The sequence below is a fragment of the Halichoerus grypus genome, chromosome 6 (assembly GCF_964656455.1).
Source record: "Halichoerus grypus chromosome 6, mHalGry1.hap1.1, whole genome shotgun sequence".
In the NCBI taxonomy this organism is placed as follows: Eukaryota; Metazoa; Chordata; class Mammalia; order Carnivora; family Phocidae; genus Halichoerus; species Halichoerus grypus.
The window spans coordinates 107,754,620-107,775,629 of NC_135717.1; the positions used below are offsets into that span (position 1 = coordinate 107,754,620).

The 21,010-nt window shown below is 35.9% G+C and overlaps 1 protein-coding gene across 5 annotated transcripts in view; it reads left to right on the top strand.

Annotated features, from left to right (window-relative positions):
- LRRK2 (leucine rich repeat kinase 2) overlaps positions 1–21,010 on the top strand; it is a 138,909-nt gene that overhangs the window by 30,097 nt on the left and 87,802 nt on the right. For all 5 annotated transcript variants that reach the window (XM_078075890.1, XM_078075887.1, XM_078075886.1 and 2 more), the window contains 5 exons: positions 4,290–4,402; positions 10,385–10,529; positions 10,662–10,801; positions 15,247–15,375; positions 15,450–15,620. In XM_078075890.1, coding sequence (XP_077932016.1) covers positions 4,290–4,402; positions 10,385–10,529; positions 10,662–10,801; positions 15,247–15,375; positions 15,450–15,620 — 698 coding nt within the window. The remainder of the gene's footprint in view (positions 1–4,289; positions 4,403–10,384; positions 10,530–10,661; positions 10,802–15,246; positions 15,376–15,449; positions 15,621–21,010) is intronic.

Sequence of the window (21,010 nt, forward strand, 5' to 3'; positions counted from 1 at the left end):
AGAGAGGAAAAAGATGTGTGGAAGAGTCAGATTCACTTATAAGAAAATTCAATAACTTACTTACACAAGAAATCACTGTAGTATAAAGTATAGAGCTTTACCTCCAAAGAGAGTGTCCACTCTGATAATTCTCTTTAATTTCTGTTGCCTTCCAAGTTGTTTTGTTTCTTGTCTGAGCTATAAAAATAGCTAACTAGTATTCACACTTTCTCTTTTGCTCTTTTCAGGCCTTCTTTTACTCTGTAGTTGAATTAATCTTTCTCAAATAGAACCTCATGGCTTTTACTCATTAACCTCAACAGTGTCTATCTTTTCGCCTTTAGCTCCTACTTAACCTCTCTTGTGACCTTGTTTGTCCTCCAAATCCCCTTTAAAACACATGCTCCTCCATGCATTCAACATATATTAAGTACCTCTTATGTTCTAAACATTGTGAGGGCTGCACAGTTATGACAAATGCATGGAAAAGGCACTCCTGTACTATTACAGGAGCTTCGAGGTAGACAGATATGCAAATGCATAAAGACCAGACAGTGTGAGGGGAGCTGTTACAACCATAGGTTTACATAAAAGGCTCTGAGGATATTGGTGAAGACACAAGTAATGTATTCGAAGGAGTAGGTCACGCCTGAGATATTTGAAGTTGAAGGGTGTATGAAACTGAGCTGGTAGAAAGGCTGGGCAGGATATGACAGGCAGAAGGAGAGCGTGCCCGCGGTCTGGGGTGAGTGAAGTGTGGCGTGTGAGGAGATTGGTGTCTGAGGGTGAACGGGGAACGGCTGGCAGAGGCGTGAAGTCAAGCGCTTGAGCACAACACTGAGCAGTGTGTGCTTTTATAACAGAAGTCAGTTCAAATTTATTAAAGGTGTTTATAAAAACTGTAGTGTCATGACCAAATCTGCCATTTATAACAATAACACTGTGCCGTGGAGGATGACTGTCAGGGCAAAAGCTTCCTCCAGGGAGATTGTGTTGGCAGCCACGATAGTCAGATGAGACATGGTGGGCACCCAGCAATGGAACCAGAGGGGAGGGTGGATCTGAGAGATGGGGAGGAGATAGATTTGACAGGACTTTCTGACCACTGAATATCAGGGATGGAATTACTTGTTGTTCGGTAAAATTCTTAATTCTCTTAAAGCCCAATTTGTGTGTGTGTGTGTGTCCTTTTTAAATGAAATCTTCCTAAATCTACCACTGTCTGTAATCATATTGGTATTTTATGGTTCTAAGAATAAAAGTATACTCAGTACAGGAATATATGTTTTTTTTTTCAAGGAGAGGGCTTTCTTCAGTCATCTTTTTGTTTTTTTTAAATCCCCTGGTATGTTGAACTAAAATAGCTCTTCGATTAATATATTTTGAATTGAATCATGATGTGCTATTCAGAGTTGTCAGGCAACTTTTAAGGTATAAGTTAACAGACATAATTTTGCTTGAAAATATTATTACAAGTTTTTTTTTGAACTTTGTAGATTGTAAAAGACAAAACAAAATGGAACCATTTTGATTATCCTTAAAGGTGTCAGCCTTAATCTTTTGAGGGTAGATTTGAGTTTTTAAGATAAGCAGAAAACATTCAGAACCAAATCTGCTAGTTAATAAAATAATACTCTCTCAGTTCAAAAGCAAATTTTGAATATAGTATTTCTTTTCTTCTGTTGTTCTTTGATTGACCCTGAAGCAATATTGATAGTCAATAATCTTTAGATATTTGAAATGATGCATGTAAATGATAAATGATGTTTTTTATAATGATGCTTAGATGTATTAAACGAGTACCCTTGAAAACAATTTTATAACTTTAGGATTATTTTTCTTGTGTGGAAACACATATTAATTGACACATTTATAAACATACTAGTATGTAAATACATTTCTTTATTGTTAACCATCTACTTTATTCTATTCTACCATACTGTATTACCATACCACACCATGCTATCCTATATTGCACCATTCTGTGCTATACTATATCTTACCATTCTGTATATCAATGAGTAACTATAGTATCAGTACCCCAGTAGTTTTGAGGTTGATTATGATTCTGGTTTGAACATGTTGAGGTAGGTGCTTATAACATCTAAATTCATTTATTAACTAGATCATATTCAGATATTCTTAATTGTAACAAAGGTGCATATTATAACAAAGTTATATAATTCAGTATCCAATTCAGGGTCATATATCACATATGGCATTATGTCTCTTAAGTTTCTTTCAATCTAGTACTTTTCAATTTCTTCTCTTTTTTATAACAATAAGTTACTGGAGTGATTGACTCTGTGGCTTTGATAAAATAATAATAAAGCCACAGTTATTTTAATAAAATATCATTTCATTGGTTTTTTCTTGACCTTTATCGGTTCTAGAGGAAATAATGTAAAATTGTTTAAGAAGGGACTTGTGCAAATTGGGAAGTGTATAGAGGAAGTTGATTGTGAGTATAAAACCACATCCAGAAGAACAATTAGAGAAACTGAATTTGTTTAATCTGGAGATGACTTAGGATGATATGAAAATTGTAATACAGCACATTCATTTGTAGTTAATAACAATAAAACTGAACAACTTGGAGGAATTAAAATGTGTCAGGCATTATTCAAAGTGCTTTATGTATATAAACTTTTTAAAATTCTCACAGCAACCCATAAGGCAGATACTGCTTTGTGTGTGTGTGCCATTTTACAGATGATAAAACTGAGGCATCTCAATGCTGAGATGTAGAGGCATTGAGATGTAGAGATTTTAAGGTCACAACTTATATAATGGAGCCAGATTTTCAAACTATGCAGCCTGACTTCAGAGTAGGCACTTTAAATATACATTTGTGCAACAAACATATATTGAACAACTGTTATATCTAAAGCACTATGCTTGAAACTCTTGGTGATCTGGAGATGATTAGGCTATGGATCCTGCCCTCAAAAAGTTTGCAGTACATACATTTTAAAGGACTGTTACATGGAAAGGAAGTTATATCTACTATGGACAGTAGAAAGTCAAGTGATATAATAAAGACCAGAGATGAAATTTATGGTAATGTTCATTTGGTCTTAATGTAAAAAGGATGTTTATTAAGACTCATTACATGTGCTGAAGTTTTCACTACTCAGCAGGCCTGCTCTTAGTGGTTATGTCTGCTTGGGATGCAACGGGTAGTTTCAGAAATTAACATGGGCTTGGTTCCTGAAAATAAGACACAGAGAATTTAAGTGACTTGCCCAAGGTCATACAGCTGTAGTGAATGTCTGAGCCGGTTTGAATACATTTTAATACGAGGACTGAAAGCTCCAGGAGGGTGGTGATCCATCCAGCCTTTGTTGTTCATTGTGGAATTCCCAACATGTAGCAGCACCTCTGGGATATAGGTAACCTTCAAGCTTTTTTTGTTGGGTAGATGAAAAGCTCTATATGCAGCCAGTTTATAGTTCATGTTAATACAAATGTTTGAAGTGAAAGATGATAAGGAATTATTTATTAATCATTATTTTTATAGTCACAGGTTTTGGAGACCTCATTCATTCATAATAATTGTTTTATGTATTCTATTCTATAACCAATATTTTTTGACTTCCTGTTTTTCCAAGTTTTAAGATAGTTTTGTTACCAGGTAGCTTAATAAGGAATATATTTCCTTTAAGTAACTTAACACTAGTAGACAGCCTTAGAGCACTTTTAACAAAACTACATACTCTTTACCATCATAATGCTGAAACTAAAATCTTTTTTTCTTTTCTGTCTGCATTTCATATCTGACCTTTTTCTGTTGTAATCCAAATAACTGAGCTTTTCTCAAGTTGTCTATTGTTGCATAAAAATCTTTTAACTTCTGTGTGAGTACAGCTTATTTGAACAAAAAAGATATTGTTTGCTACAGAAAATTTCTCCATGGAGTAACTTTGTGCTACTATATTTATTTATTTATTTTTCTCTTTTTTTATTTAAACATTTTTTTATTAGCTTCAGAGATAGAATTTGGTGATTCATCAGTTGCAAATAACACCCAGTGCTCATTATATCAAGTGCCTTCCTTAATGCCCATCGCCCAATTATCCTTAAATTCAGTAAACAGCCACACTTGCTGTATTTATTTTATATTCAATGATAAATTGTTTTCATAAATTCCTTAAAGATAAGGGTTGTTTGATAAGGAACTATGCATTAGAAAAAAGAGCAACATGTGTATGTATTGTTAGGTTAATTATGATCATTTCTACAAAGTGACAATCTGCTCAGCTTAAATCTTTATGAGAATTTATTATTTATTTATTTATTTATTTATTTAGGCATGCCAGAAGAATCCAGGGAAGATACTGAATATCAACAGAGGCTAAATATGGTTAAAAAACAGTGTTTCAAGAATGATATTCATAAACTGGTCCTAGCAGCTTTGAACAGGGTATGTACAATGAAGGTTTTCTGCCTTTATATCATTAACTAGAATATGAAATTTGGGGAAATGGAAGGGTTGTTTTCACTTAAGTTTTCCATCTTCTGTTTACTATGATAGTAGGAAGTTACGTGGGTGGAGACGTAGGATGCCAATAGGGATGTAGGGGGTGAAGAGACGTATCATTCCAGCTAAGGGAAGCGTACTCTTGACTACAGACTTGGACAGGTTCTTTAGATGGCTAGTAACATAAATCCACTCCAGTCTACACAATCAGAAAGAGAACTAAAGAGCTAGATGTTCAGCTAAGCCTTATGAGTGATGTCAGGAACTATGGCTTCTGTTTTCTTTCTTTTGGCTCCTTGTCTTTCTTTTCTGGTCTGAAAGGTTCATTCCATGAAGACATACAGGGCACAATGTTAAAGTCTTCTTTGATTACATGGGCTTACTTTCATTGCTCTCCTCAGAGATAACCTCTGAAACGGTTCAGCGTGCATGGTTTCTTCCCATTTTTCGTTGTTTACATATCTGTGTACATTTGCAATAATATAGTGACTATAATCAACAATCATACTAAGTATGAAAAAAGAGGGGAATTACATTTATATTGTGGAATGCAAAAGGTATTGATGGAATTAAGATGGTTTGAAAGTTTAATGTAAGATGAATTGGTCTTTATGAAAGATGTAAGAGTAAAGATGTAAAGAATGATTAATGTTTTCATGAAAGGAAGAGAGCAGTCAAGGTAATTAATGGAAATGATTCCTTATGATTTAGTATACTTTGAAAAATGTCATAAATTAGTTAGAATAGCCTGCAGAGAGATCTCCTTTAAGAATTCAATTTAAACTGAACTTTATAATGTAATTATCTATGATATATTTGAGTCATTTGTACTGGAACCTTAATATGATTTTTGAGTATAGCAATATAATGGGTTGCATTCAATCCCAGAAATATTTGATGAAAATCAGTAGGTGGAAGGAACTGTGTTAGGCATTGGGAAAACAAAAATGAACATGTTTTGTTCTATCTCACATCTCATTCGGGGTAGGGGAATAATAGCTATGCATAAACCACTCATTCTGCATTAGCACTTATGAGCTATACTAGCTTTATGGACAGTGTTCTAGGACTGTAGAGGAGGGAGCAGTTAATTTTATTCATGGTGTGTGTTGGTGAGCAGCAAGAGGTACCAAAACAGCCTTATAGATAACTGCAATTCTGGTTAGCCCATCTTTTCTGAAGTTATTGAATACGAGTGTGATAGAGTGGAAGCAGTCAGGAGTCAAGAGACCCAGCTCTACCTGTAAATACCATGATGCCGAGAAATCACTCAGCTCTCAGGTCTTACTTTCTTTTTGCTAATTAATCCCAGAAGTGGTTGAGAAACCTGCCACTTCCCCCCCACCCCCCACCCCATTTCAACAACTGAATAATGACACTGCATCTCACTAAACAGTGACTGTCATTTGGAGGCAGGGAGTTAAGGTCAGGGGGAAACAGAAGTGACAGTGTTTTATTTTTAAAAATCTCCCCTGTGTAGTTCCCCTAATCCTTCACTACTTTTGAGAAAAAAATGCTCTAAAAGAGGAATGTATGTATTTCTTTAGCTCTAAAATTCTGTCATTGCACGTCTCACTCTGAATAAATGTTACAAAGCATCAGAGATTTTAGGTCCAAATACTGCCATCATGTGAAATGAATTCCCTTTAAAAATAAGTCTATTCTTGGAAAACAGAATTCCCAATAAGGTAGAATTTGAGATTCAACTAAGATTACAATGCAAAGACTATGGAAAGTATTTATTGAAGTGAATCAGTGTGTGGATATATATGAAATTGCAATAACATTCAGGCTGAAGTTCAAATCTGTTGTTGTTTTTATAGTTGGACTCTTGAAAAAACAGTTTGGTTGGTTGCAAAATATTGGGGTTTTATCTTCTTTAAAAACTTTGTACGCATTTCACTGTCTTTTAGTACTGAATGTTTTAGTGGAAAAATCCAAAACCAGCTTGATTTTTTCCTCACTTTTAAATGAGTGATATTTAAAGTCCCAAAGGGTTCTTTTTCCTGAAGTCCAGATATTTTATTAGAATGTAACCTAATGTTAGTCCTGGACTGTGTGGTGTCTTCTTTTTAGCTCTACATTCAACCTTTTTTTTTTTTTTTTTTTCCCTGGGAAGTTTTTTTTGAATTGCAGTTTACTTAGCTGGTAGCTAGGAAAGAGGCTGGTGTGGTCATTTTCCCCCTGAGCTGACTAGCTAGCTCACTGAAGAAGCCATTTTAATTATTTATATATTCTCTGAAAAAAACTTGGAAATCTGTGGGACGTAGGCAATAAGATGTTTCCAATTAATGTCTGTAGGTGTCCTTCCATTGGCACTTCCAAAAACTTCATTTGGATAACATTGCTAAGTATAAACTAGTAAATTGAATTTAATTTCCTTTTGAACAGCAGTACATTAAGTCACTATTTTCAAAAAGAACATCTGATGAAAGAAAAATCCATCATAAGCTTGTATGTATCATAAATATGTACATGTAACATATGTATATATATATATTCAAATTTATGAAACTGTCAAAAATCAGATACCACTATTTTAAATTATCAATTTATTTGAGCTCCATCATATATAATAATGTGATACTGTCATTCTCTTTTTGCATTGACAAATCACAGGTTTCCTGTTGCAAGTCATTAGTCATCATCCAACTGCACCTGTTCAGGATTAGAGGAGTTTAAGGTAGCAGAACCAGTAGTTGAATAGAAATTTGTTAGAGGGATGGTATTAAGGACAAAGATATATGCTTTGTAAATATCAGTTTAATTTTTAGCATAAAAATAAGCCTATGATGCATTTTTTAAAAAGATTTATTTATTTATTTATTTGAGAGGGAGAGGATGGGGCAGAGGCTGAAACCCAAGCAGACTCCGCTCTAAGTGTGGAGCCTGACGTGAGGCTCGATCTCACCACCCTGAGATTGCAACCCAAGTTGAAACCAAGAGTCAGATCCTCAACCGACTGTGCCACCCAGGCGCCCCAAGCCTATGATACATTTTGAGGTTAGGACTGGCTACATGATTTGTGAGGCCCAAAGCAAAATGAAAATGAAGGACTCCTTGTTTAAAAATTATTAAGAATTTCAAGACAGTGGCGGCAGAGCATTTTACCAACTGTGGGGCCCTTCTAAGCACAGAGACCTATGAGAGTGCGCAGGTGCACATCCATGAAGCTGGCCCTGCCTAGGAAGTAGATGTGGTGGTACTATTAATCAAGCTGAAACTTCAGAAAAGATCATCTACAATCTAACTTTTTCTTTTTTAAGAAGATAATGAACTTTTATTTTTATTTATTTTTAAAAAGATTTTATTTATTTTTATTTATTTATTTATTTATTTATCAGAGAGAGAGAGAGCGAGAGTGCGCACAAGCAGTGGGAGAAGCTAGCTCCTGCTGAGCAGGGAGTCTGATACGCGTCTCGATCCCAGGACCCTGGAATCATAACCGGAGTTGAAGGCAGACGCTTAACTTACTGAGCCACCCAGGCAACCCGATAATAAACTTTTAGCTTTGAACATCTGAGTTTAAGATACTGCTGTTTTAGCAAAGAGTAATGGGAGCTTAGCTAGAGCTTAAGAGAGTTTAAACTTGGGCCTTGAGTTATCTGCTTAAGGGTTTCTGTGTCTCAATTTTTTTCATCAATAACGTAGGGCTAATGTTTCTACATTATAGAGTTGTTGTGAGGATTAAATGAGTTTAATACATATAAAGTGCTTAAGGGAATGTCTGGGCACATAGCAAGTGCTACATAGATTTTAGCATTACTGTTGTGGTTGTTACTATTGCTGTTATGGTGACATGAACCGCATTTGTGTACAAAGTCCCATCCATGAATAGAGGGGTTTTAAGAAAAGAACTTTGGACAAAGTTTGACATTGAAAGAAGAGATTGTAAAGGAGATGGGCAAATGAATGGCTTTAAAGTTTGAGAATAATTAGGGGCGTACCATGTCATGGATATCAAAGGAGGAAAAAACAGCGGTTCAATTGTTGAAGGACTTTTTTCTTTGAGTGGTTAGGACAGCAGTCTGATTATATGAAATTAAGGGGTGGTGAGAATATAGAGGTAGTGGGTATAGATGTTTCTATTAATAAGTTTAGAAATGGAGGAGAAGTGGTAGCTTGATGGAAGGGAAAACCAATTAAGGGACACTCTCTCTCCCAGTTAGAAATTTTTTATCTCTGAGGAGGGTGTTTAGCCCAAGGCCTGAACTGTGTGTGGCCATCACTCAGGGCTTACTGCAGGGACAGTGAGTCCTCTCATTTCATCCTCGTAACAACCCTGCTTTATTAGGGTCAGTGGGAGGTGAGGAAGCTGAGAAGACATGAGCCATCCCTCTAGCTTCACTTTGAACCACTTTGAATTTCTTTTATTTTTTGAATAATACCTTCTGAGTAAATACCACTTCTGAGTAAATGTTATTTCATTCATTTTTAGTAGAACTAAAATGGAGCTATTAGGTTTTAAAGTGGAAAAAAGAGGCAGAATTTAAACCTAAATTTAACTGGCTCCAAGTTACTACCCAGGGAGTTGGTAAGATGAAAATAAAGACAGGAAAAAGTGTAAAGGGAGGCGAGGATAAGGTGTGTGTTGTTGAAATGATAGATGAAATGGTGTACAAGCTGAGCAATTAGGGCGTGGAGGAGAAAGGCACAGAATGAGAACCCTGTGCAAAAAACCCCACACCCTATACAAAAAAAAAAAAAAAAAAAAAGCTGAATGAGGACAATTGAGAGACATTGGAGGATGAGATTGGAAAGAATGAAAGTCTGTTCGTTGACAGTATGGAAGTGAAAAAGGTTGAAGGGTAGATGGTTTTAGTGAAGAAGCTACAACAGAGCTTGAGGTCTGACTTGAAGCTCTCAGCTCCATTGTGTCCCCATGGTGGTGTCAATCAGAGATTTGGAGTAGAGATACCATGGAGCTAGTGTCTGTGAAAGCAGAAGTCCTGTGAAGGATAGCATTGTAATTTTTGAAAGGAAAACTATTAGGTGGGCATTCACATCATGGTAGAAGTTTGTAAAGCATTGTGGAAAAGCTTTACAAAAAAGCCTACCTGTCCCATGTAAGAGTTAGCTACATGTCACAGACATCGAAAGAGGGAAGGTGTGGTTGTCCATGGTTGGAAGGTGTGTTGACTGTTTCTCCTCAATCAATGAGTAGGATAGCCTGTGGGGGGGGGGGGGGGGAGAAACGTCCTCTATTAGAATACCTGTAAATAATGTCAGATCATCTAGAGGAGTTGATACTAAGAAGTTAGAAGAGGTAGCAATGAACCTCCTGGACTCTTTTTTTTTTTTTTTTTTTTGGATCCTGAGCTTTTACAGGGACACATTTATATTCAAGTCCTAGACCTGACACATATTAGTTTTGTGACTTGAGCTCTTCTTGTTTCTGCATCTGTAAAATTTGGTGAATCTATTACATAGGCTCTTGGGGGCTAATAAATGAGATTTGGCACATAAAACACTTAAAGAGTAAATTCTCAATTAGTATCTTCTATGGTGAGAGTCAGCATTGCATTTTTCTGGTTAAGTATGTAGGCAGTGGGATTGAACATCCCCAATTTGGTCTCATCTCAGCAATGTACAATCTGTGTGACTTTAGGAATACTGAACCCCTTTAACCCTCAGTGAACTCATTTTATAACGGGAATGATATTGGTATGGATTTAAGATTCTTGTGAAAAGAAAATGCATGTAAAGTGCTTAGTACAGAATAGACACTCAGTAAGCATTAAAATGGTAGCTCTTATCCTTAATAATAACTAAAAAGTAATTAGTAATACAAGGCAAAAATCAAGGAAAATAATCTTTATCTAGACTACCTAGTTTATATTTTATTAGTTTGTTGCTGCCTTTAACTAAGGTAAGTATTAAGAACTCATTTTAAATAGCAGATATTAATTGTCCTTTTGATTTTAGTTCATTGGAAATCCTGGGATTCAGAAATGTGGGCTGAAAGTAATTTCTTCTATAGCACATTCTCCGGATGCGTTAGAAGTATTATCCTTGGAAGGTGCTATTGATTCAGTGCTTCACACACTGCAGATGTATCCGGATGACCAAGGTTGGTACAATTTGAACTCAGGATTTAGGATGATTCTTATAGGCCTTTAGCTGTTGGTTGGATGTCTTTAATTTTTTTCTTCAGTTTTGAGATTTAAAACAATTTTATTATTTTTTTCCTTTATTTTTTTAGAAATTCAATGTCTGGGGTTAAGTCTTATAGGATGCTTGGTTACAAAGAAGAATTTATGCATAAGAACTGGGCATCTGCTGGCAAAAATTCTGGTTTCCAGTTTACAACGATTTAAGGATATGGCCGAAGTACAGATTAAAGTATGTGCATTGTCTTGAAGGGAGTTTGGGATCTTATGAAGATTTCTCTTTCAGAGCAGTTGGTACAATTCCCACTTTGCTTAATGGAGATATTCTAGTTAATTGAAAACCATTTATCATTTTGTAGTATTTTAATTATAGAAGGTGAAGAAAATTGGGTTGAATCACTAAAGATCCTGTGTTTTGTTATAAATCTCTAAAGTCAGCATGTTTATTTGCCATTTGTCTTTTTCATGAAAGAGCAGAGAATATGCTAAAGAAATTCCAGCCAGCTGAGCTTTATTTGCTTGATTTTAGATAAATAGAAGTTATAATTATTCCAAAGTTTGTCTTTCTCAGTGTTTTATTGTGGGCTACTTACCTCTAGTAATTTTTCTCCTTGATTTTTTTTCTTGAAGTGAAATGTTTTAAACATTTTTCATCAAGCAAAATTTCACATGTGATATATAATAACTGTTCCTTATAAGGAATGAAAGATATTGGCTTAGAGGAGATTAAGAAATAAATTGGCTCAGATCTTTTTTTCCTATCATGTATTTATTTATTTTTATTGAAGTATAATTAACATATAAAATCCTGTTAATTCCAGGTACACAACATGGTGATTTGATATTTTTATACATTACAAAATGATCTCCATGTTAAATCTAGTTACCATCTGTTATCATACAAAGTTATTACAAAATTATTGACTATATTCCCTATGCTCTACATAATATCCCCATGACTTATTTATTTTATAACTGGAAGTTTGTACCTCTTAATCCCCTTCACCTATTTTGCCTGCCCCTCAACCCCTTCCCACTCTGATAACCAACAGTTTGTTCCTTGTATCTTTGAGTCTGTTTCTGTTTTGCATTTTTTTTTTGTTCATTTGTTTTGTTTTTCAGATTCCAAATATAAGTGAAATCATATGGTATTTGTCTTTCTCTGTTTGATTTGATCCACTTAGCATAATATCCTCTAGGTCAATCTATGTTGTTGCAAATGGCAAGATTTCATTCCTTTAATGGTTGAGTAATATCCAGTTTTGTGTGTGTGTGTGTGTGTGTGTATCACATCTTCTTTATCCATTCATCTATCAATGGACACTTACGAGGTTTCTATATCTTGGCTATTGAAAATAATGCAGCAATGAACGTATAGGTGCATATATATCTTTGAATTGGTGTTTTCATTTTCTTTGGGTAAATACCCAGAAGTGGAATTGCTGGATCATATGGTATGTGTATCTTTAATTTTTTGAGGAACCTCCATAGTGTTTTCCAAAGTGGCTGCTCTAATTTCCATTTCCATCAACAGTGTACGAGGAATCCCTTTTCTCCACATCCTCGACAACACTTGTTATTTTTTGTCTTTTTGATAATAGCCAGTCTGACAGGCATGAGGTGATATCTCACTGTGGTTTTGATTTGCCTTTTCCCTGATTGATTAATGATGTTGAGCATCTTTTCATGTGTCTGTTGACCATCTGTATGTCTTCTTTGTAAAAATGTCTATTCAAGTCCTCTACTCATTTTTAAATTTTTTTTGGCATTACGTTGTATAAATTCTTTATATATTTTGGCCTTTAACCCCTTATTGGATGATACAGATACAGATACATTCTCCCATTCATTAGATTACATCTTCATTTTGCTGATGGCTTCCTTAGCTGTGCAAAAGCTTTTTAATTTGATGTAGTCTCATTTGTTTATTTTAGCTTTTGTTGCCTTTCCCTGAAGAGTATAGTTCAAAAGAAATATTGCTGAGACCAATGTCAAAGTCTTTACTGCCTATGTTTTCTTTTAGGAGTTTTATGGTTTCAGTTCTTGCATTCAAGTCTTTAATCTATTTTGAATTAATTTTTGTATATGGTGTAAGATAGTAATCCAATTTCATTGTTTTGCATGTAGCGGGTTCAGTTTTCCCACTGCCATTCATTAAAGAGACTGTCTTTTCCCCATTGCATATTCTTGGGTTAATTGATCATATATGTATGGGTTTATTTCTGGGTTCTCTATTCCATATCATTGACTTAAGTGTCTGTTTTCATGCCAGTACCATACTGTTTTGATTACTGTAGCTTTGTAGTATAGTTTAAAATCAGGGAGTGTGATAACTTCCAACTTAATTTTTCTCTCTCAAGAGTGCTTTAGTTATTCAAGGTCTTCTGTGGTTCTATAGAAATTTTAGAGTTATTTGTTCTAGTCCCGTGAAAAATGCCATTGGTATTTTGATGGGGATTGCATTAAAGCTGTAGATTGCTTAGGGTAGTAAGAATATTTTGATAGTGTTGATTGTTTCAATCCATGGGCATTGTGTATCTTTCCATTTATTTGTGTTGTCTTTAATTTCTTTAACCAGTGTTTTATAGTTTTCAGTGTACAGGTCTTTCACCTCTTCGGTTAAATTTATCTTTAGGTATTTTGTTCTTTTTGATACAATCATAAATGGGATTGATTTCTTAATTACTCTTCCTGATAGCTCATGATTAGTTGTACAGACATAAAACCAATTTTGTACATTAATTCTGTATCCTGCAACTTTATTGAATTCATTTAATAGTTCAAATAGTTTTTTGGTGGTGTCTTTAGGGTTTTCTACTTATAATATATAATCATCTGCAAATAGTGACAGTTTAACTTCTTCCTTTTCAACTTGGATGCCTTTTATTTCTTTTTCTTGCCTAATTGCTGTGACTAGGACTTTTAAAAGTGGTGAAAGTGGACATCCTTTCCTGTTCCTGACCTTAGAGGAAAAGCTTTCAGCTTTTCACCGTTGAGTATGATGTTAGCTGTGGGTTTGTCATATATGGCTTTTATTATATTGAGGTAGGTTCCTTTAGATATAGGTTTAGATACAGGTTCTTATATCTACTTTGCTGAAAGTTTTGTTTTTTTTCTAATGTTAGCAAAACAAGTAGTCTCTTTAAGAGTTTCTGCTTTGGTTGTGGTGTTTTTTTTTTTTGTTTTTTTTTTTTGTTTTTAGTAATGGAGTTTGCAACTTTCATAAATCACACACAACAAATATTTTCATAAATGGCAGAATTGACCAGGAGTAAAAATGTCTAGGCTCTATCCTCTGTACAGATGTTATTAGTAAATGGGATAATGTATGTAAAGATTTTAATTATAAAGTGCTGAACACACACATACTTATATTAAAAACAACAATGTGTTTTATAAATCTGCTTTTTATAATGTGCCTTAGCCTCAGACTATTAAAGCCAAGCCAGAATTGATTAAAAATAATCCTAGAGAAAGGAAATAAATTTGTACAGGTATAGAGCTCTTAGTTTACTCAGTATTAATTCATACAGGTATAAATTTTAGGATCTCTATAGTAGAGGTTGTGAACTGTTGACCAGTGGGCTGAATTTGGCCTGCCAACATATTTTATTTGGCCAGTTCAGTGTTTCTAAGTTTTTATTTTGAATTATGTGCCTTCTACACATTTGTATTACTTGCTTTGCTGGTGCATTCACTTGAATTTGCAGGGACCTCTAGTCTAGTGGTAGGTGGACCACATGTTCTCAGATCTGCATAAACTAAGACTACTTTTCTTATCAACTGTTGGTAAATATTTGTTGAAATTCAGCATCTTAAAAGCTCAAAATAATAATTGTATTATTTAGACAATGTCATTAATATATTCAAAATAATAAAAATTTTAAAAGTTCCATTGATCTTTCCGAGCTTACTGAAGCTAAATAATAGTAAACTCAAAAGTTCGTTATTTCCTTAGAATATCTCATGAGTGGAGAGCCCAGACAACTCTTAGGAATATGTTTGAGGTGGTTCTAAAAAGTAATGGCAAGACTGATTAGTTCTTTATAAATAATTTGCTATAAGGATGTAAACCTCAGAGTGCCGTTAGAGCTTTTCTCAAATATACTCAACATGAATGAAATCTAGGAGCTCACATTTGTCTCCTTGGGGTTGAAATTTCAGAAGAAAGCCACACAGACACACGCACACACAGACACAAACAGACACACACACACACACACACACACACGCAGTACAGAAGAAAGGGGAAATACTGGGCTATCTAGAGAAACTAATCTGCAATCTTATAATAAAAAATACACTTTACTGACCGGTTTGAGTGTGTAACCCTGCTGATTCAGCTACTCTAATATTAATTAATATCTGGCTTTTATCCTGTAAGTATGGCTTCAGACAGGAATCTTTAAAAGCCAACTTTTAATGCATTAGGTATTTTTTCTGCTTTGCTAGACTATGGTTTGTTACCCGGCATTTTATTCTCTATGTGCCTGCTATATTTCTTAGCAGTGAGAGAGCAAGGTGTGTTTATAGGATTATTTCAAGGTTTACAGCTTTTAAGTACAAACCCAATAAATACATCTACTTAGTTAAGTATCATATACAAACTCTCTGTTTTATATTATTTATTCTTTTGGCCTAGACTTGCTTATGTTATTATTTTGGTCACACTTTCAGGGATTTCAGACAATCTTGACAATACTGGAATTGTCAGTGTCTTTTTCCAAGCTGCTGGTGCATCATTCCTTTGATTCTGTGATATTCCATCAGATGTCTTCTAGTATCATGGAACAAAAGGATCAACAGGTACAGTGTTTTTCACCTATATGCTAACTGTTATGTATTTAGCTAACTCTAATCCTCATTTCCATTCTTTTTAGTTTCTAAACCTTTGTTGCAAGTGCTTTGCAAAATTAGCTTTGGATGATGAGTTAAAAAGCGTGCTGCTAGAGAGAGCATGTGATCAGAATAACAGCATCATGGTTGAATGCTTGCTTCTGTTGGGAGCGGACGCCAATGGAACAAAGGAGGCAACTTCTTTAATTTGTCAGGTAAATATTCAAGGCCTGACTTTTGTATTTCCTCTGTTATTTGACTCTACCATTGTACAGCTCTTACTTACATCCTATTGTTCTTTACTACAGAATTTACCAGTTAATTGCACAATTGCTTGTGATGAGTGGTAGGAGTTTAGATTCACAGAATTTCAGAGGCAGTAGGGTCCTTGAAGTATATCTAGTTGAATCCTTCATTTTACTTGTTTACCTACCTTGGTATGTTGATAAATAACTTTTCAAGTGTGTCTCCTACTATGCATCTCTCTACAAATTGTTCTCCAGGCACACTCTACACAGCATATGGTTTTGTTTTGATCATCTTTCAACCATTTTCTCTCTGTTTTCAGAAAACTCTCTCCCCAGGGCTACTGTGTGTGTTCGTGGAGGCAGTATACTGCACACCTTGGGGATGCTGTTCACATTGACATCCCCGCCATTGGCCACCCCAGTGGTCGTGTAGCACTGTGGGGCTGCCTTCCTTCCCTCTCTTCCCTCATGCACTGAGCAAACACATCTATCTAGTTGTTCTCCTTTTCCTTGAAAATCTAACCCAAATTCTCCTTCCCTAATAAAGCTCTCCCTGCACCCTTGACCTCCATACAAAATATTTACTTCTGTAAGTCCATGACAATTTATGTACACCTCTTTATATTTTGTGAGTTATATGGAAGTAGAAATGTACAATGTTCATCTCTGTATCATCTAGAATAGCTAACTCATGGCTTTATGTACAGTATGCATTTAGTCTGTATTTATTGAAGTGCATTATGTGTTATTCCAAGTTTGCCATTGTATACATTTTAGAGTTTATAATAGCATTCAGGTAGCACCATGTGTATTTTCTAGAAATATAATAGTATTTCTAACAAAGGAATTATGTAGTGATTTAATATACATTATTAAATAACCAACAGAATACTAGATTTTCCAGTAATTTAAAGTCTTACTTAATTTAATTTTCCACTTGCCTATGGATTCAATTCAATTTGCCAACTGTAAACTAAGTTAGTGCTCATTAACACTCTACATAAAAAGAAACTGAACCTGTAAGTTATTTTCATGCATAATTAATTTGTACATTAAGACCAAATAAATAATCGTATTACTTAAATTTAGTCAAATTTCATTTGAGAAATCCACCTTAAAAATAGTTGCTTCTCTATTATTAAAGGTAATTAAATTATTTCCCTCAATAATGTAATACACACTTTTATTGTGTATCTTTCGTGTGATCTGCAGATCAGTGCTTAATGTTACTGGGATATGGCAAAGAACTGAAAAGAAACTTCCCCTTCACATTTTTTGTTAGGGAAATAACACCTAAAAGCACTTGAGTGCAATAATTTTACATTCCCACCAGAAACGCTTCTGACTCTTCTCTCAATTTATCCAAATCTTTCTCTACAAGCTTTTTATTTTATTCTTCTTTGCACATCCTTTGGACTTGATGCACTTATTTATATCTTTTTAAACAAAATCAGATCTTTACATCTATGGGTACGTTAAATTTAAAGAATTTATCTAAGTTGCCAGAGATTTTTGCATCCGAAATATAATAAATATCGATTAAATTTTGCGGATAGATTGAACATACATTATTTTATACAAGTGCAAAATAAGGTAGTCAATACTATTTGTATACCAATGCTGTATAATTAAGGTCTATTCAGAGCAAAGGTAGAGTTAATCTTGTTAGGCTTTCTGAGGAGAATTCAATGATGCAATATACATGATTCCTATAGAAGAATATGGAAGATTGATACTGGGCATGAAAATGCATAAAGAGAGATCCAAAGATGAAAATCATCAAATCATGGTGGGAAGAGCTGCTATGATGAAGTCTGAATAAAAGTAATAACAAACACTGTTAATGGTGTTCATTACCCCCTGGGCACTGCTCTGAGTCCTTTATACAATTTAACTCTTACAACAACCTTAGGAATGGGTTCTAGTATTATTTCCATTTTACAGGTAAGGAATTGAGGCACAAAAAGGTTAAGTAACTTGCCTAAGGACACTCTCCTGGTAGGTAATGGAAAATCTGCCTCCCAAGTGCCTGCTTTCATCTCTTGTCTACACCATAGATGCATGATAGTGGTGGTGGCAGTAAGGGGAGGAGGGGGAGTTGTTCATTCATTCTCAAAGGCTAGTGTGAAATATTAGCCTTTAATTGTAGGCTGCATTATTTATAAATTTGAAGATGAGAGAGAAGATTGCAAAGGATCGTAAATTATACTTTCGATAATCTTTGATTATATTTTGAATTATCTCCATTATTATTTAAATGTAAAACTGTAGTTCTGAGCAGTATTTTTTTCTTCTCATGGAGTTGAAATTACATTCATTTTTTTTTGTTTGTTTGATATACTCTTTTTTTTTGAAGATTATTTATTTATTTATTTGACAGAGACAGCGAGAGCAGGAACACAAGCAGGGGGAGTGGGAAAGGGAGAAGCAGGCTTCCCGTGGAGCAGGGAGCCTGATGTGGGACTCGATCCCAGGACCCTGGGATCATGACTTGAGCAGAAGGCAGACGCTCAACGACTGAGCCACGTGGCTAGGCACCCCTGATAAACTTTCTTATATATCTCTGTCTTCATGGCACTGTATACCTAAAGTCAGCTTGGATCTTTTGGGCCCTCAAGAAAAATATACTATAAAAATGCTTGAGCAACTTCTAGGTGGAGAGCACAGTGCTAGATAAGTAGTCAAGAATATACAAGGGGTTTATTTCTAGGTGTGTATTGGGAGAGGAGAGAGGATAAAACATAAATCCTCTTAATATAAGGTAGGCAGTAAGATGTAAATTTTGCTGGGCTACAGAGAAGGCATTTGTGATTGAGTTTTCTGGCCCCTCTGCCCCTCCCTCCTCCTTCAGTCCCCCCTTTTTTCATCCCTTCCTTCTTTTTAAATTTCCTGTGGACTTTTAAAGAGGATTTTAGTAATTTGTTAGTTAAATCAAATATATTTCCTAGGTATTTTTTTTAAAGATTTTATTTATTTATTTGTCAGAGAGAGAGAGTGAGCGTGAGCAGGGGAAGAGGCAGGCAGAGGGAGAAGTAGGCTCCCTGCTGAGCAAGGAGCCGATGCAGGGCTCGATCCCAGGACTCTGGAATCATGACCTGAGCGGAAAGCAGATGCTTAACTGACTGAGCCACCCAGGAATCCCTATATATTTCCTAGGTATTATACTAGGCTGCGGAGGTACAAATTGAATTATAATAGCATCCAAGCCTTTCATTCTAGTTTTAAAACAGATAGGCATGTTTGGTTTAGTGTGCTAAGTGCTATGTTAAGCAAAAGTGATGGGGGCCTGGAGGAGAAAGAATGTGTGTTGGGAGCTTGGTAGCAAGGACTTACTGTGCAAGAGATTACAAAGCTGTTCTTTCAAGAATGAACATCTTTTTGCTAGATGAAGAGCAGAGTTAGACATTTAGGGCACTAGAAATAGTATAAATGAAAATAATGAGATTTAAAAAATTGCATGTTGTGTTTGGAAAATGTCTTGGAGCAGAGAGGTTTAGAAGATTTTTAAACAGGACAGTGACTTGATCACATCTGAAGTAGAAGGGTACTGTGGTGGTTCTGAGGAGAATGGGTTGAAGGTGGGTAACCTGGAGACTGGTGGGCATTAAGTTGGTCATCGAGCCACAAAATGGTCCCCTCAACTTCTTTGAACATACTTAAATTCTAGAGAATTCAGGAATTTCCCCCAGTGTCTTTCCCCTGATCTGGCACCTTGGATCTTAGGGGCTTTGCTTCTTTTCTTTTCTTTTCTTTTTTTCCTTTCCTTTCCTTTCCTTTCCTTTCCTTTCCTTTCCTTTCCTTTCCTTTCCTTTCCTTTCCTTTCCTTTTCCTTTCCTTTCCTTTCCTTTCCTTTCCTTTCCTTTCCTTTCCTTTCCTTTCCTTTCCTCTCTCTTTTCTTTTCTTTTCTTTTCTTATCCTTAATTTTGGGTAGGGAAAGGAGCACAGGCTTTGGAGTGAGCAGATTTGACTTCAGATCCAAGTCTCTTGTTGACTACCTCTAAGGGTTTGGACAAATCATTTATCTTTTCTAAATATTCATCTATAAAATGGGGATAATAGTTTTTATGGCATAGGATTTTTTTTTAAAGGAAAACTTTATTTTTTTTTCTGAAGATTTTATTTATTTGACAGAGAGAGACAGCGAGAGAGGGAACACAAGCAGGGGGAGTGGGAGAGGGAGAAGCAGGCCTCCCGCTGAGCAGGGAGCCCGATGCGGGGCTTGATCCCAGGCCCCTGGGATCATGACCTGAGCCGAAGGCAGACACTCAGCGACTGAGCCACCCAGGCGTCCCTGGCATAGGATTTTTAATAAGAATTAGAAATCAAGTGTATACAGACTTTAGTACAGTACCTGACATGTAATATTTCTATTACGTATTACTTTGATCTTCTAGTTGATAGAGCATCATATTCCTTCACCTTTCAGAAGCTGTTCCTGCACAGGCCAGTAGGCTACAGGTTGTTGTCTTCCCTCTGCTTACTACAGTCACTGAGGTTTTTATAGCACCGAGCATGTTGACCCTACCTGGAGCATGTGCTCTGAAAACAGTATTCAGGGGAAGGTAGAATACGGGAAATTTCTTTGTGGAAATTCAGATTCTTGTCCTGGAAACCAGAGATCAGAGATGACTGTGCTTTGCCTATGGCATTTACAAGTTTTGTCATGTTCACATTCTCATTTAATTATTCTCTATCACGAGGGAAGGCAGGGCAGTAGCCTTTACTGTGTATGGTACTAGTTTTTCCAGCTTCAAGGAGTAAACAGAAGCCCAGAAGGTATAAGCAATATGTATAATTGGTAGAGCCTTGGGTCTTCTGACTTCAAGTGTTTTTCTTTTTCTCCTTATCATGTTGCCTTTCTCATGCTAACTGACTCTCATGTGGCAGATTATTTGGCTAATGCTACGCTGATATTGGTGACACTGATCTTTTTTTTTTAAAGATTTTATTTATTTATTTGAGAGAGAGAGACTGAGAGAGAGAGCACATGAGAGGGGGGAGGGTCGGGAGGGTCAGAGGGAGAAGCAGACTCCCTGCCGAGCAGGGAGCCCGATGCGGGACTCGATCCCAGGACTCCAGGATCATGACCTGAGCCGAAGGCAGTCGCTTAACCAACTGAGCCACCCAGGCGCCCCAACACTGATCTTTTATTTTCCTAATCTATTTCAAGGATGAGTTTTGCCTTATTTTGTTTCTATCTAAATTTAAGGGTGTAGAGAAAAATCACCCTGGGGCGCCTGGGTGGCTCAGGCGTTAAGCGTCTGCCTTCGGCTCAGGTCATGATCCCGGGGTCCTGGGATCGAGCCCCGCATCGGGCTCCCTGCTCAGCGGGAAGCCTGCTTCTCCCTCTCCCACTC